Raw genomic sequence first — 17184 nt, 5'->3', positions numbered from 1 at the left:
CGTGAGGACAACGGTTCGACGCCCATCAAAGTCATTTTTTTAAATTAATTTTTGCCGCGCACAAAAGCTTTTAAAAAAAGTAGGGTTAGGGTTAATTCTTAGGGTTAGGTTTAATTCTTAATCAATTCGGAAAATCTTACTTTTAGAGTGACCAGAATCAATTTCTTTTCTCAACTTTTTTAAACTTGACTAGACTAGGTGTGTCTCCAGGCATGGCCAACTGGAGATGCGGCCTGATTTGTCACATTTTGCAGATTTTGATTACAGCTACTGCTAGTGTTTGACTGATACTTTCTAAGATATTTTTACTTTTTGCTGTCTCCTAATGATATAAAAGCTTATTGTTGCCTTGGGGAAGCAGTAGCAAATGAGAAAAAGTAAGTTGAAAAACGCTGAATCAGATTGTTATAGAAAAATTAACAGTCTGACTAAAATCTTCAAAATCAAATCTTCTTTGTTTTTCAACATCTGAGGATGTTAAAACCTATTGTGTCATCTGGGGAAAACAGTAAAGAAAGCGTAAGAATATAATTTTTAGAAAAACTTATTTAAACATTCGCCAAAAGTTAGCAAAACCTGGAAATTTCTGCAAAATGTGACAAATCAGGCCGTATCTTTAGGTGGCCATGCTCCAGGCTACGTTTATTTCAAATTCAATGTTTAGATTTGGACCTGGGGGGCGAAAATTGGCTGCTGACTTTGAAAACAGCGCGAAAAAATGAATCGGTAAAAACAGTTACCGTGCGCGGTAACCAGTATTGGCTACACTTACAGAAATATGCACATGAGACAGAAAATTCGTGGGAAAAAAATTTCGCGTCCCGCGGTAGGTTACATTTTTGTTTTTGAATAGGTGAACTATTTTATTGTGTAATACTGTTGTGCAGTGGCGTACGCAGAATTTTCTCAAGGGGGGGGGGGGGGGGGCATTGAGAGTAACGTAGCCAGGAATTTTGAAAGGGGGGGGGGGTTTGACGGCCGGCGAAGCCCGACGGCGTTTTCGCTTTAGACGACACCCAGCGGCGGGGGGTCTGGGGGGCCTTCCCCAGAAAATTTTGAAAGATTAGTTTGAATTTGGTGCATTCTGAGAGCATTTTCAACAAAAATGTGGGTATGAATATTCCTGTAAAATGGTGCTGTCAGGTGGCATAGCAAAAGGATATGATCATGTTTTCTTCGGCATTTTTCGGAAATAAAGCTAAGTCTCTATGTTTTCTTGTTGTTAATTCCTGGCTGAGATGTTTGAATGTTTGGTATTGGCAAAACTCGCTCTTTTAATGCAGTTTTGTTTAAAATTAGACGAGTTTTTTTTAGACTGAAAGCATCATTCCCAAGCATAAAGAGACTGAAAGCATCATTCTCAATATCGTGACGTCACACGCGTGCCAAAGTGAGGTTGTAACCCCCAACCCCCCCCCCCCCCCCCCTTGGCTACGCCACTGGCCATTGATATCCCAGACGTCTTCATGATATCCCAGTATGGTTTTAGTTTAGACTTTATCCATTTCTCTCTCACTAATCACTATAATAGGCTTACAGAACACTATGCGGGGAAAGGTGTGTATTTTGAACCCCTTAAAGAAAAATAAGCACAACTCAGCTAACTTCCGGTCAATGTGTATTATTTTTCACCCAGATACAGTCTAGGTACTTGCAAACCAGTGTAGAAAATATAAATCACATACAATAAAAAAATACAGAATAATTAAGCAATAAAAAATGTTCAAAAATGGTCCAAATTACACATATGGTGTGTATTTTGGACCATTGGGGTGTGTATTTTGGACCATTGGAGTATGTAATTTCAACTGAAGTTGCTTGAGGTCTTCGAAATGAAATTTATGGATGACGGTTCAAGAATCCCTTAAGCCAATCTTTTTCAGCCAGACCCTTTTCACTGTTGAAGCGGGTATTGATATTATTGGCAGACGCAATGTCATATGCAAGCTTTCTTAAATCTATGGCCCCTAAACCATAAAACCTTCACTCCATTTCCAAAACATGTTTGACCAGTTGATCTTCAATATTTTCGGGAAGATCAAGTTGTCGACCAATGGTTTTTGACGCTTGTGTAGCATATTTATTGGTAGCCTGTTATGGACATGTTTTAACACTACAGCTTTGGGAATTTTGAACTGACGCGATGCTGCATAGGTGAGATGACTGGTCCAAATTACACACTGTCATGCACTGTTAAAAATTACCAACTATGACTTCCACACTTGGTTACAAGTCTTGTAATTGAGCACAACATCTCCTCATAGGTTAAAGATAATACCAACATCATATCAGACTCAAACGTCATGCCAATAACGTCTCAGCGCTTAGCAATCAACTCCCCAAAATAACATCAGCATACCCAAAACCACAAATTCCAATCTCCCGTCCACGTTTCTAAACCTAATGAGCTGAGTTTTTCACATCTGGGCTATTATTATTTTTTCTTTCAAGCTGTTCAAAAATACTGACAAAACGATTTTTATTTTTTGAGTTAGGGGACTGGTCCAAATTACACACTGGTCTACGTTACACCACTTTCCCCTACATTGGCATACCTGGGGTGGGGTAGGTGGATTGGGCCATGTATTTCGTATTGGCTTATTCTATAAAACAACATTGTTACAGTGATTGCTTTGACAGAGCAATGCAAAACATATTAAATGCCTTAATCTACGTTGTTAACTACCAAACCATTTTTAAGGGGGGGGGGGACCTTGGCCCAATGCCCCCCCCCCCCCTGCGTACGCCACTGCTGTTGTGGTGTTTCCACGATTACTGACTGATAGTAATCTTTAGTTACGCAAACTTTTGTTGTGAAATCTGCTTCTAGAAGTTTTTGTGTACGTGACAGTATGAAAGCTTCTTTGACTTTCTTCCTGTATATCCTATATAGGCTACTATATAGGTCTCTTATAGTCGGTTATACTTAAAAACAGATATTAGTTGGCTCTCAACGGCCCTGAACATAACCACCGAGGGTTATGTGATAGTAGCTGCGGATCCAAAGGGAAGGGACACCATTATCAGCTTTGGTCATTGTAAATGATTTGCATGATTAATCAATTTTTTTTTGTATGTAACAAGTGTTCCGTAGAAAAATATGTAAATAAGTTTTCGGTAGAAAACACCTTGTTAATATTAGGAAGCATAAGTTAAACATAATTTAGCTTGCCAAACGTTGGCAAGGAAATAAGTTATAAGACAAACATTGGCACGTTAGCGTGTTGGACAATGGACACCCCTGGCCTAAAAAAACACATGCTTTTGCTTGGACAAGCACATGTTTAGGGTTACTGAAAACTGCACAATTTGGCGCCACAGGTTGAACACAGCAGTTAGCTTGCGGTGGAATTTGCTCCAACAACATAGCCAAAGCTAGTTTTGCCATTGTTTGGTTTTAAGTCTGAAAAACTAGACAAATACCTTACAATAGCTCGGAATAACATGGACTATAGCAGAGTGCAGGCGCATAGCATACGCACTTTTCGATTTGTTGGTGTGCTGAAACATGAAACCAGGATGAGCATGATTACAAAAAAAAGATAAAAAATCACCGAAAGGAATATATTTTCTCGTCCTATGATAGGCTACATGCAATCGAGTCATGTGATTGAGGAGCACGCAATCGAGTCAGCTGATCTCAATTATTATTTTGACATGCCGCCCCGATAGCTCGATTAGCGCGTGATTTTGTAACGAAGAAGCTTCAAGATCAAGTGGCGCTAGTTCGATTCTCGGGGTATGCGCTATTGCAACGCATTCTAAGGACTGCTCTTCATTCAACGGCATCTAGTGAATGGAGTAATTCCCGCCAACAAGACTTCAACAATCGGAAACTTCCCTTTGTCAGTCTAGGTGACCGGCTCTGCATCAGTGTTTCAAAGCCTCTACATGTATGCGAAATAGCCAGGACTAAGCTCTCAAAGAAGATTTCCCAGTCCGAGGATAAAGATTCAATCAATCCATCCATCGTGTGTTTGTCGCGACACAACGTGCTCTGGAGCGGTGTCGCACAGACGCCGTGCGGTGTCGCACTGGAGCGGTGTCGCACCCAGCCAATAAGAAAATCATAACGAAACTGAAATTGCTTGAATTTTGAAACCAAACGAAGTTCATCACAAAACCTTGTTTAGAAAGGAAAAGAAGATTTCGTTTTAAACATCTTTGACACTTCGTCACAACAACCAGAGGTCACTGATCAAAAGACAACAAGAAAAGTCAAACTCAACATTAGGAACACACGGTTAAGAGCTCAAACGTGCTTGAAATGTGTATGATAGTTTATGAACCGATGTTTCAGAAAAAAAAATAGTGTAATTTTGGTAAAGAGGTTGAAAAAAATAGTGTGTTTCAGAAACAGATTCCACTAGCACTTGCTGACTAGCAAGTTTATGCTATCCACAAATAAACTACAGTCACTACACCAGGGGTTCTCAACCGTGGCCCTCGGCCCCCAAGGGGGCCACAGAGCGTTCTCAGGGGGCCACGATAAAAGGCTTCATCAATGAATTATAACATGTATTAATTAGCAGAAACGTAGAATTGTGACACAAAAAGCACTCATGTAGGTGTTAGTATCGTAAAGCTAGCTAAGAGCATGTTTTTTCATCGTATGTTCTGTCGCACTGCATGTTCCATCAACTTTTGTGATTGTAACGTAACAATCAAGGATACGCTTGATTTATTGGCGTAGTCTATTACCAAAAAGAAAGCATTGGCGTGGCTTTGTGATGTTTTCATTTTGTAAATAAAAAACGTGTACGGCAGTTTTAGTTAATTGGATTTAGTTGTAATGGTAGACTGAGTGTTAAAGTAAGACTGTGTGGTAAAGTGAGACTTTTTAGTAAACAAATACATTTTTATTTCACTCAAGGGGGCCACGGTCTTTTAGAGCCAGAGTCTGGGGGGCCATGACTCAAAAAAGGTTGAGAAAAGTCCGCCAGAAAAGTCCGCCCCGTTAGCTCAGTGGTTACGCGCTCGGCTCAAGATCACGCGGCGCAAGTTCGACTCTCGGGGTGTGCGCTTGAGCAATGCACGTTAAGGACTGCTCTCCATTCAGCGGCACCTAGTGAATGGAACAATTCCCCGGCAACAATACTTCAACAATCGGAAAACTTATCTCTGTCAAGCTCGGTAACCGGCCCTGCGTCAAAAGCCTCTACAAGTACGCGAAACTACCAGGAATAACCAATCAAGGCTTTGTCAGTCCGAGGATAAAGATTCAAAACCAATCAACCACTGCACTACACAACGGCAACGAAGTCTCTGCTGGACAAAATTTTACCATAAATTAGAATTTGACCAACACAAACTATAGTAGGCTAGTCGCACAACAGCTAAGCAATAGTTTTACAATCTAGACTAGGTTAATCTAATCTAGGCTAAGGCTATTGTTACACAGGCTAACAAGAGCTGCTACCCTATCCTTTTCTAAAATTATGTTTGGCAAATGTGTAGGCCATCGTCTTTTGTCTTGCATTTTCATTGAATTGAAAAGAGTTGTCTTATTTCTATCACCTTCTCGTCCACGTCTTCTTTTAGAAAAAGATTCATCTCCGTCGGTTTGATTGCGCTGGAAAGAAATCGAGTTAGTAAAACATTTTCAACCTATATGTAGACTTATAGCCTATGAATTTTGAATGCAAAGTTTGTAGATTAATTTGTATTAGCTTCTTGTCTGTTAATGATACAGAGGGGACACAAAATAATGTTTTATATAGTGACGTAGTTACACAAAAAATCGTCATGGAGAAGAAGAGATTTTATTTACGAAAAATCACTTTAAAGTGATTGCTCAATTATGGTTAGCGTGCTTGCTCTTCGGTAGAAATGAAAATGGTAAAAACTGGACATTCCACATGGAGAGCAGCTATTCAGATAAGCGTTTTATTTATTTTAGAGCTAAACAATGTTAACTACTAAAAAGTAAGCAAAAGCTTTTTTCTTCATATTTTAAATTTCTTAACCTCGAAATTGTTTCTTTCTTTCAATTTTGTGTTTTTCTGAGCTAAGTGGCCAAAAATGACACATAACAAACTTTGGTTCAATAAATAAGATAACATGCTAGACATGTAAGAATATAATTATGCTTCTGACTTTATGCCACTTCATAGGCCTATAAGTTTAATTCAAGATAGTTTAAAGCGACTATTTGTGACAACGGAAGCTAGAATTTTGTTCTGTATAATAACCTACTTTCTGATAATGTCTTCTGCAGCTTTCATTCTGCGTTGCAATTTTGCATCAGATATATGGCGGTCTTTTTCTTCAGATGTTGGCATTCTGTTTTCTTCTATCATGGTTTGTCTTTTAAAACTTTCTATCCAATCTGGCACATCCAGGGCATGCTCTCCAAACACTTTTTGAAGCTTTCCAATTTGGTCTGAATCTGCAGCTAATTTGATGCAAGCTGCAACTGGAACATCGCGTATAACTTCTTCATGGTTACCATCTTTTAGTTTAATTTCTGTAAAAGCTATATCCATTGTCATTCCCATATACACGCACTTGAAAGGCTCCTCTGTTCTGTTAATGTTATCATGAAGAAAAGAGTCCAAACCCTTTATTGTTTCTTCACGCCGTTGTTTCATCACGGTCATGTCAACAGGGATGTGATTTCGCTCTCTGTGAGGAATATAAGAGTCATCAAAAACAAACGAAAAAATTCCACGGTCTTCAGATTTAGAAGGTCTCGGCCCAGTAGATATAAGGTAATTGTCATCAATCATCATCACAGCGAAAAAATGCTCATTGTTGGACGAAAACAAAACACTGTTTCCTGTTTTCCTCAACTTCTCATCGTTGAAGATATCAATCATTAAACGTAGAATCTCGTTTCCAGTCAAATTGTCAACCTCACAAGAAAAGAATGTGAATGCATCGATTCCTGTCGGCAATTTCGGTTTCCATTTTCTCTGAATCTTATCAAACAATGGTCCGCTGCAAAAGTCATTTGCTTCCGTAACACAACTCACTGGTCGAGGTTGAAAACGAACGGCTTCCCTTAGCAGTTTTATTACTTTGTCGATGGTAAACATGGCTTTGCCTAGAATTAGATCTATGGTTCAACAACTAACAACATAAAGAGCTAACTTTTGTAGCCTTTCCTTTGAAAGTGTGAAAACAACCTCGCGTATCTTTTCAAGCAAAACATTAAAATTGTAACGTGCATCTTTTAAATTTGGAGCCGAGAGAACTTTAATTAAGCTCTTCTGTCTACGCAGTTACATCACTCTTTTGTTGTGAATTTGAAAATGATAGTCTACTCAGAAATAGCTATGTTTTATGTTGATCAAGTGTCAATTGAACAATAAAACAAAAAAATTTGTGACAAAGGATCAGCGGTGTAGGTACAAGTTGTATGTGGTCTAGGGTTACGACCCTTTTTCGCCTCAGCATGACGTTTTATATAAATCTTTATACATTTTTAAATTGAGACTATAGTCAATGTTTTACAAAGTACCGCAGCTAGCCAATTTAGTTCAATCGCTGAACCTTGTAAAAACCTACCCAACTCAATTATTTGGGCTACTTACATGGTACACTCTGCTTTTTTGATTTGAGCAATCACATTATAAGTTCTTAAAAAATGTGTGCACTCGCCACTCGCCAATAGTTTGTTAAGTGGTTTTGCCGAGTTCCATTGTACAGGAAAGTGGAGTTCAATAACTCACTGCTTTGACTTTTTCACTGTCTATAAGTCTTTTTCTGGTTTTCATTAAACGATTAAATCATTTTATGAAAAGCATTAGTTTTTTTGCTATAGGCAAACAGTGCAATAAAATCAATCCATGACTTTTTTCGAAGTTAGCCTCGACAAGTCTGTGTAGATGTTGGCTCATTTACGAAACAATTTGTTGAACTGGAAAGAGAAACTTGACCTCATGGCTGTGTGTTTATTGGAGTGTTTGCTATTGCGTAATATTTATGATACATAGCGTATTGAAACACAGTGCAAGCATTGAATTATGATGACATCAGAGATGTAACAAAGGTTGTTTGCTTTCTATTTGCTTAAATTGGTTGCTGATTGATCAGAACAAAGAAACTTAAACTAATTAAATATTTAAGTTTCACATGTTGCCTTAATTTAAATTAAATTACGTAGGTTTACAACCTAGAGTTTATGGACGATTAGAGGCTTCACAACATGTTATTGGGGGGAGGGGGCACAGATGGTATGTTACTAATTGCAAAATAGTTTTTGTGCTAGCAAAAAAAACGACGATAAGAAGTTCTCTTTCATGTTGCTTAACTCTTGAATAAATGAATTGAAATTAAATGATATGGTTGGTTGGTTTTGAATCTTTATCCTCGGACTGACAAAGCCTTGATAGGTCATTCCTGGTAGATTCGCATACTTGTAGAGGCTTTTGACACAGTGCCATTTGCCCATATTGGCAGAGTGAAATTTCCGATTGTTGAAGTGTTCTTGCCGGGGAACTATTCCATCCATTAGGTGCCGCTGAATGGAGAGCAGTCCTTAGAATATGTTGCTCAAGCGCACACCTCGAGAGTCGAACTAGCGCCGTTTGATCTTGAAGCTTCTTCACTCACGAAGTCACGCTCTAATTTATAATATCAATTACAACATTGTGTCAACGCAAAGGTACCGAAATAGACTCATCAGCATTTAAACCAACAGGTGAACTTTATAGCAGAGTTAGATTAATTACATAGTTTTCAGTTCAATTGCATTACAATTACACCATCAGAGTTTTAGTTACATTACAATTACATTGTTCTAAAATTAAGAAATTACAATTACTTCCAAATGTACTTAATTATACGTTTCAATAAAAAAATTAAATGTTTTAATATTCATGTTCTTCGATGCTTTGTTCCAGTTTGTTTTTATCAAAGACAAGGATAGAATTACCTTTGATAAAAACTAGATTTCTATGTAGAAATCCCTTTTAAACCCCAACTAGCTGCTCAAAAGATGTACCGATATCATTCGTGCAACTTAGCAAATGTAATTGTAATATGGACCAATTTGTTTTTAAATTACAATTACGCTACAGCAAAAAGTCTCAATTACCATTGCATAAAACTGTGTAATTAATTACATTGATCCAACTTTGCTCCATATCATTGTAAACAGTGCGGTATTAAACCAAAAGTTAATAAGTTTAAAATTGGAAAGTTTATTGTTTTGCACCATATTTAAAATTTGCACCACGAGTTTTTTAAGATGTTACTTGTGAGAAGAGTGGAATCATTTTCTGCACTTTTGCGACCCTCCGTTTTGTCAAGCGTTGTTCTTGCGTTTGTGTAGCGATAAAAAGCCGTGCAACGTTTAATAACTAAGTGCTTTAAGAAAAATCAAAATGTTAAATTTTGAAAGAAAATTTACCGCTACACCTATCGCACAGTGGTGACTGCTGGATTGTCAGCAATATATGACATTAACTGTTGGGAATTTTGAACAATGGAAGTGAAAAGGATATAATACTGTATATTGTATGCATAGGCTAACTAATCCTTCAACATACCTTTTGTAATGAAATCTCGCACAAGAAACTATATCAATGATTGCGCAATTTTAAAACAAACACAGCGATTTGTTTTATTACTTTCATGAAACCACTGTTTCGCAAAGTGGGAGATTTCTTTTTCGTAGAAGGGTAGTAGGCTACCCTACATCGAAAGTTACCATCATCTGCACTCGAACTACGCATAAAAAAAGGTGAGTCCCATACTTGAATCCAAGCATCGGGGGATGAGAAGATAAGGTTCTCATTATACTAAGCCATCGGCACTAACGAGAGTAGGGTGGCCAGTTCCTTTCTCTCGGCCGCCTTTACTTCAGCAACTACGCCCACTCAATTTGTTACATCCTGGGTAGAGGTGAGTGGTGTTTTTCAACAACCAGCTTAAGCCGGGAGTCGAACCAGGATTGCATGATTGGAAAGCAAGCGCCTCATCCGCTGCGCCATCCCCCCGCCACCGGACTACGCATACGCACCATTTAGAACAGGGGTGCTCAAAGTCCGGTCCGAACAAGCAATGTGTGCGGCCCCTGTCTTAAGCTCATGATATAGCCTACTTAAGTTATATCATAAGATGAAGATAACTTAGTTGTTGTGGACAGATTTCCTAGACTTTTTTAAACTTTTGTGGTTGAAGCGACATAAATTCCAAAACTTGTAGCCCAATATAGTATAAAGTTATCTTTTTAGCCTGCAAGACTAACAAGTCAAAATAAAGCAGACATGCTTACGTGCTTGACGTTTGTTTCATTAGGAAATTTGAATTACACGTTGCACATAAAGTCAGCCCCGCTTAACCAGACTCATCGGGACCAAGCCAAGGCAAACTGGTCGGATTGAGCAAGTGGTCCGATCAAGTGGATGGTTTGATAAAATGGGGAGCACAAATTTTATTATTTTTGCGTGTTATAACGTTTTCGATTTGCTATCATTCCTCATTCTAGGGCACTTACACTCCTGTCTCGTTTCTCTGTGCTGCTTAATCCGCAAAAGGTAAAGTAAAATAAATACAAAACTAAACATTTAAAAAAGTTTACCAGTCTGGAAAATTGTCCCAGTCGCGGTTTGTGTGGTGGTTGATTTCGTTTGTTTGTTTTTTTTTAAGGCCAAATTTCACAAAATAAATGCCCTTGTAGCTAAAAATTTTGTTTTTGACTTTAGTTTATGCCAGGGATTCTTAATTAACCTGACGTCCATGAACCTACAAGGGGTCCGAGAAGATGCATTTATGGGTCCATGAAACGAAATACAACTATTCCGATATTCAACATATTTTCCTCTGTCCATAAGCCTTCGCTGTCCACGATTTTTCCTCTGTCCACGATTCCACTTGATCATTGAATTTTGAACAATAGAAGTGAATATAGGATATAATACTGTATATTGTAATATTGTATGCATAGGCTAACTAGTCCTTCAACATATCCTTTGTAACGAAGTTTCGCACAAGAAACTATATCAATGATTGCGCAATTTTAAAACAAACACAGCGATTTGTTTTATTACTTTCATGAAACCACTGTTTCGCAAAGTGGGAGATTTTTTTTTTGTAGAAGGGTAGTAGGCTACCCAACATCGAAAGTTACCATCATCTGCTATGTGGACTACGCATAAAAAAGGTGACTCCCATACTTGATCCAAGCATCGGGGGATGAGATGATAAGGTTCTCATTAAACTAAGCCTTCGGCACTAACGAGAGTAGGATGGCCACTGGTCAGTTCCTTTCTTTCGACCGCCTTTCCTTCAGCAACTACACCCACCCAATTTATTACACCCTGGGTAGAGGTGAGTGGTATTTTTCAATAACCAGCTTAAGCCGGGACTCGAACCAGGATTGCATGATTGGAAAGCGAGCGCCTCATCCGCTGCGCCATTCCACCGCCACCGGACTACGCATAGGCACAGGGGCGTTGACAGGGGGGTCTAGGTGGTACTTTTTGACCTGGGCCCGGAATGTTTAAGTGGCTCGGATTTAATAAATTCCCCGCGACTTCAAACATTATCAAGATCTTAATATAATCAGATCTAAAGAAATTACAATCAAAGGTTAAAACAGCCTTTTCAGCCGTCAAATGGTAAAGTACCGGGCCTCCTTCTGGGTACTGGGCCCACTTCAGCTTTCTGGTGGTAAAATAGCCACTTCTGCCAACAAACAGTAAAATAATAATTTAGTCCAGTATAGTGATTTCCCTAACCACAAATATTACCCGAAAGACGAATTTCAAAATAAACAGTCTAATATTTGTTCAAACTCAAAAGCTGAAATGGCACAGGTAAGAAGATTACTATCCCTATTTCTGCACTAAAAATTAGACCAAAACCGCTTTTCCGATTGCAGCAATCAGCAAATGTTTGCCTTAGGACCAAACAGTTTTCCGAAATCAAATTAAAAACTTTCTGACTGTCTGCAGTGCTGTAAATTCTGTTCTGGTGAGCCTAGAATGACCAGTGAAACATCAATGGAATCAGGAAGTAATATTTTACCGCCATGTAACAAATAAAAGTTCAATAAAGCAACCGCTAGATAAAGATAGTAAGTTTTGCGGTTCCACAAATTTTAAGATTGCGCAAGATTTGTTAAATGACCATGCTTAGCCTAAACGACATCAATAAAAGTTTGTACACAACCTTTATATTCATAACTTTGTCGCTGAAGGGGGCCCGAAAATAAATTGGTACCGGGCCCGATAAATCCTGTCAACGGCCTACGCATACGCACCATTTAGAACAGGGGTGCTCAAAGTCCTGTCCGAACAAGCAATGTGTGCGGCCCCTGTCTTAAGCTCATGATATAGCCTACTTAAGTTATATCATAAGATGAAGATAACTTAGTTGTTGTGGACAGATTTCCTAGACTTTTTTAAACTTTTGTGGTTGAAGCGACATAAATTCCAAAACTTGTAGCCCAATATAGTATAAAGTTATCTTTTTAGCCTGCAAGACTAACAAGTCAAAATAAAGCAGACATGCTTACGTGCTTGACGTTTGTTTTATTAGGAAATTTGAATTACACGTTGCACATAAAGTCAGCCCCGCTTAACCAGACTCATCGGGACCAAGCCAAGGCAAACTGGTCGGATTGACAGTGCACTGTCAGTGCACGCTGAAACGTGCACTGACAATGTCTCGATCGACCAATTTAAAATCATCTCTCGAGGCAGATCTGATTTTCAGACTAAGATCATGGAAGCCTTAAGAATCAAACGTAACAATCCATCTCTCAACCGGCAGTTATTCGCCTGTGGCTCATCGTTCCTTTTGTGTGTGTTCTAATTCTTTTGTCCAATGCCTGTAGTCTACACCTCACGTGATCTGTTTCCCACCGCATAATTTACTCGCAATCATTCTCGTATCATTTGTTCAGTTTGTGCTTTCAGTCCAGAGTGTCGTTACAGTTACAGTGCATAGTCAAATTTATCTTACGATTTTTCATTTTACTGTATGTATTGCAGATTTAATTCCTAATGAGGACACACGTACGTGTCGAAAACGTTTGAGTTTATTTTATTTAATTATGTTATATTTTGTGTGAAATAAAGTATGCTAAACCCGCTAAAGTTACTATGTTTTATTTCTCTCTGTTGAAGTGTTGTTGCCGAGGAATTATTCCATCCATTAGGTGCCGCTGAATGGAGAGCAGTCCTGAGAATACGTTGCTCAAGCGCACATCCCGAAAGTCGAACCAGCGCTGCTTGATTTGAAGCTTCTTCGTTCACAAAGTCACGCGCTGACCAACTGAGCTATCGGGCAAACCTGCCCAGCCTAAATCGATTCAGTGTTGTACTGGAGCTTTTCCATGGTTGGTCGAGGATAGTTTGTGGCCAAGATATGCGAATTCTGAAACTAGTTCTATTTGCTTTCCGTATACAGTGAGATTAAGTGAGTTGTCGTTTATTTGAAGGCCCAATTTAGCAGCGTTTTTTTGACAGGTTATTGAGGAATTCTTGTATTTGCTGTTTCAAGTTGTTGATGATAGCTTTGTCGTCTGCATAGCTGAGGTTGGATAGCACGTGACCGCCAATCGTAAATTCACTTGTACATTCATCTTTCGTTTCTGAAACTATTGCACCAGCTACGATGCAAAACAGGATAGCAGACAGAACATCTCTTTGTTTAAAATCAATTCTATTTAAAAACTTTACAACTTTCAACAATGAAGGAAAGAAGTAATTTTAGTTTTTCTTTTGCTACGGTAGGCTATTTTTAATGCTTTTTTTCCTTTGAAAGCAACAACAAATAGAGATGCAATAACGAACCCAAAATTTTTATCCGCACACCGCACCGCAACTGAATCACCTATCCGCGCATCGCACCGCGCACCGCAATTTATCTGGAACTTTGACACTGCACCGCACCGCGCACCGCACACCGCAAATTACAAAATTTTCTAAACATTTTTAACGCGTTATTTTTTAGAAAGTCAATTGTGGCAAAAAGCACCCATGGCATATAACTGGTAACCTACCGGCAGTGATGTACGCGCATACAAAAAATATTGACGCCGTCAGCGTAAACGCAAACGTTCGAAAAACCATACGCCGTATGCGTCAACGTAACTTGTAAAAAAAGTTGGCGGCGGCAGCGTCAGCGCATACACTAGCGTGAACTCATTTTGTTTGCTAGGTGCCAAACATTCACACGGTATAAACCACTCGAAACAAACAAGTTTTATTTTGAATTTCCACGAAGAAACACAAGCATCTGAAAGTGTTCATCTGACATTTTGCTGTGTTTTGGTTCCAATATGTCTTTGCCCATTGAAAACATTCTTTCAACTGCAGCGCTTGAAGGTATTGGCGTGTCGTAGCGAAAAAAAAATACATTAAAAAAAGTATGCGTTGACGCTATGCGCTAAAAAAACGCGAAAACTTTACGGCGTAGCCTCAAGCGCAAACTATCCAAAAAAATGCGGCCGTAAGCGTTAGCGTAAACAAAAAGTCTACGCAGCAAGTATGCGGCGTAGAATTTGCGGCGTATACGTACATCTCTGCCTACCGGCACAGTTGTGCACTAATTGACTAGGCTAACCAGATCATATTCTCTTCTCAGCAATGCATCTAAGTTCTAAGACATCATGCTTTTTCAAATAGAATGTTCCTGGATCCAGTATCAGGACTTTTGAACACTTTTTGTAAACAATAATGCAATTTTAATGTCAGTGGCTGTATGAACTACACACTACACAGACAGACAAGACATCAAGAGTAAAACTTATAGCCTGAACTCACTGGGCTAACTGTTATAGTAACTAATGCCAGGGCCTATGAGAGGGAGGTACGGAGGGTACGGCGTACCTTGATAGCCCAGGCCTGTGTTTGTTGGGGGGCCCGAAATTGTGGTTTTATAGTTTACGCGCAAAAATGTTTGGTTAAAACCATCTTAAACGACTGATTTCAACCATAAAAGTTGTTATTCTTTAGTCCTGGGGGCCCGTAATCTAGCAAAAGGGCCCAGAAAGGGAATCGAGTGCCTTTCGAGGAAATTAGGGGCCTAAAGTGGTAACTTAATGCTTTGCGTGCAAAAATGTTCTGTTAAAAGCACCTCAAATTAAATCATAAAAGTTAGTTATTCTCCTGTCCTGGGGGGGGGGGGGGAGGGGCATAGTGTAGCAAAAGCAGGTTTGAGAAAAAGCCCGGGTGTTTTTTGTTTTTTTTTAAACTATTTGACAGAGGTAGTTTCACGCTTATTTCACTTCAAAATGAATTTCGGAGTTAGAGCAGGAGCCGGAGAATACTTTTGGAGCAGGAACGGAGCCGGAGTCAAAACAAGTGACTTCTCTCGTTCACCTCTGCTAGTGCTGGGCATGTGGTGAATGCAAAAGTTAATGAAGAAAGATTAGGATTGGTCAGATGATTAACTTGATTATGTTTTAAGAAAATGTTATATTTGAGCCTTGGTAGAGAGCTTGGCTTGTACCAGATACATATAACACACAGTAACGTTAACGGATTTAACATTAAACACACAAAAAAAACATGAAAAAACGACTAAATCCAACGTTTTCGATACCACATAGTGTCCTCTTCAGAAATAATTATAAGCTACATCTAAGAGAAATAAAAAAATGAATTTAAAAATTTTACATTAAAGATGTACAATAACCGACACCTCTCAACAGCAGTACAGCACCATCAATAACTGACACATGAATTCAATGCAGGATACAGAAATTGGCGAGGGTCAGATCACATGGTATGCACAACACAAAATAATAGTTTTATTGCAGCTTGATACTATTATTGCGCACAGATGTCCAATTCTGCAGTAAAATGTTGTATGGTGTGCAATACGTCTAAGCAAACATCACACTTTTTGCCCAAGACAAAGGGGGCCCGGAGTGAGAGGGGGGGCCCGGAATGACTCTTCGTACCCCTAGTGAAAATTTCTCTCAGAGGCCCTGACTAATGCGGTAGTTGCGCTAGGCCTATAGCCTGGTAACTGGGAGAAGAGCTTATCAGCTAGGCTATTAACCAAACACACTCGTACAGCTTCCCTCACAAGCCAGCCCCAAAAACCCTGTCAACTGCAAGCCATTTGCATAGCTTTCCAGCTTAGGGTTTCCGTTAAAGGAAAAAAAAAACTGATCCGTGTTTCCAATTTAAAGTTGAAGTTTCATAACTGATTTTCTTGAAAAGTTAAAAGTTTACGTTTACGAAAGTTTAATTTCTTGAATGTATACGCGGCAAGCGGCGCGGCTTTGTCAATTCAACCTTCCACGCGGCGCGGCGCGCGGCGAAAAAGTCAAAAGCGGCCGCGTACGCTGCGCGGCGCGGCTCGGCTTGCATCACTAACAACAAATGTCACCTAGTGTTGCCAGACTTAAATTCAGGAACTTATACAAACGTTGTGATCTGCTTTAGTGAAAACTAAATATATTACTTGATTCAATTTATTTTGATACAGCGAACGCAATTAGTATAAAGCTACAATAAAAAGTATAAGTAGGCCATATAGCCTACTGTACATTATAGGCTACAACCGAACATTATTTGATTGAATTATTGATTATGTCTGCTTGTCAGTTTGATTAACTTATTGCAGATACAGCCCGTGAAACTTGATTACATTACAGTGTAGGGTACAGCATGTAGCCTACTGTACATTAATTAGATTAAATTCCATTAAACTTCTTTATTCCTAGATTTATCTCATGACTATTAGAAGGGCCCTATAGCCAAGTGTTTTGTCACAAGTTGTGCAAATCGTTGGAAAATACTATATAAGTCAATTAGATATATTCAAACAGTAGCGTAAGCAGAAAACCTGCAGCTGAAGCGAGAGTAGGGTTATTATGAAGAAAACATACTTACAAAACGTGACAAAGCGCTTTGACCGCTGTGCCACAAGGCCAATATGTTTTTAACGTATCTGTGTCAATGTTACTTGATCTAGCAACAAACATCGCGTTTTTAACATGAAAACTACATCTCTGCTAACTTCGATTTCACATTGACATTGTTAGGATTGAACTTTGTTCTTTACCAGGAATACAAAGCATCTGTAACAAAAAAATGAAAAGCCATTTCAAGATTGGATTTTGAAAAACTTATATTTTTTGTGAAATCATCTGACTAAACTCTTGAGTTTCAAGTCTAAGTAAAAAAAAGTTTTAAAAAATTTCCATACGCTGAGTTTTAGTTCTACAGTTCTATTGCATCTTCAAATTACCTAAACTAATTTTAGAATAGTTTG

At 38.9% G+C, this 17184-nt stretch overlaps 3 protein-coding genes across 3 annotated transcripts in view; 1 reads left to right on the top strand and 2 right to left on the bottom strand.

Moving 5' to 3' along the window:
• The window catches only part of LOC145772068 (putative monocarboxylate transporter 5), a 72979-nt gene that overhangs the window by 5944 nt on the left and 49851 nt on the right, over positions 1-17184 (top strand). The gene's annotated exons all lie outside the window — the stretch shown is intronic.
• Positions 4502-7037, bottom strand: LOC145764318 (uncharacterized). Its single transcript, XM_082575939.1, has 2 exons — positions 6196-7037; positions 4502-5572 (listed from the first exon to the last, which is right to left on the bottom strand). Exons 1-2 carry the CDS (start codon positions 7035-7037, stop codon positions 5482-5484), a joined length of 933 nt encoding a protein of 310 aa, XP_082432065.1. The 3' UTR covers positions 4502-5481.
• The window catches only part of LOC145772047 (laccase-like), a 56167-nt gene continuing 55354 nt past the window's right edge, over positions 16372-17184 (bottom strand). Inside the window, exon 14 of the mRNA XM_082583866.1 lies at positions 16372-16990. Coding sequence (XP_082439992.1) covers positions 16971-16990 — 20 coding nt within the window. The 3' untranslated portion in view covers positions 16372-16970. The remainder of the gene's footprint in view (positions 16991-17184) is intronic.

Source organism: Aplidium turbinatum, chromosome 1, assembly GCF_918807975.1.
Source record: "Aplidium turbinatum chromosome 1, kaAplTurb1.1, whole genome shotgun sequence".
Lineage (NCBI taxonomy): Eukaryota > Metazoa > Chordata > Ascidiacea > Aplousobranchia > Polyclinidae > Aplidium > Aplidium turbinatum.
The sequence above is the reverse complement of the archived record's forward strand: the minus strand, read 5'-3'. Positions and strand labels throughout refer to the sequence as shown.

Coding starts and splice junctions, on each gene's coding strand:
- LOC145764318 (XM_082575939.1), bottom strand. CDS start 7,037: ATGTTTACCATCGACAAAGTAATAAAACTGCTAAGGGAAGCCGTTCGT. Junction 5,573..6,195: donor GCAGAAGACATTATCAGAAA/GTAGGTTATTAT, acceptor ATTTCTTTCCAG/CGCAATCAAACCGACGGAGA.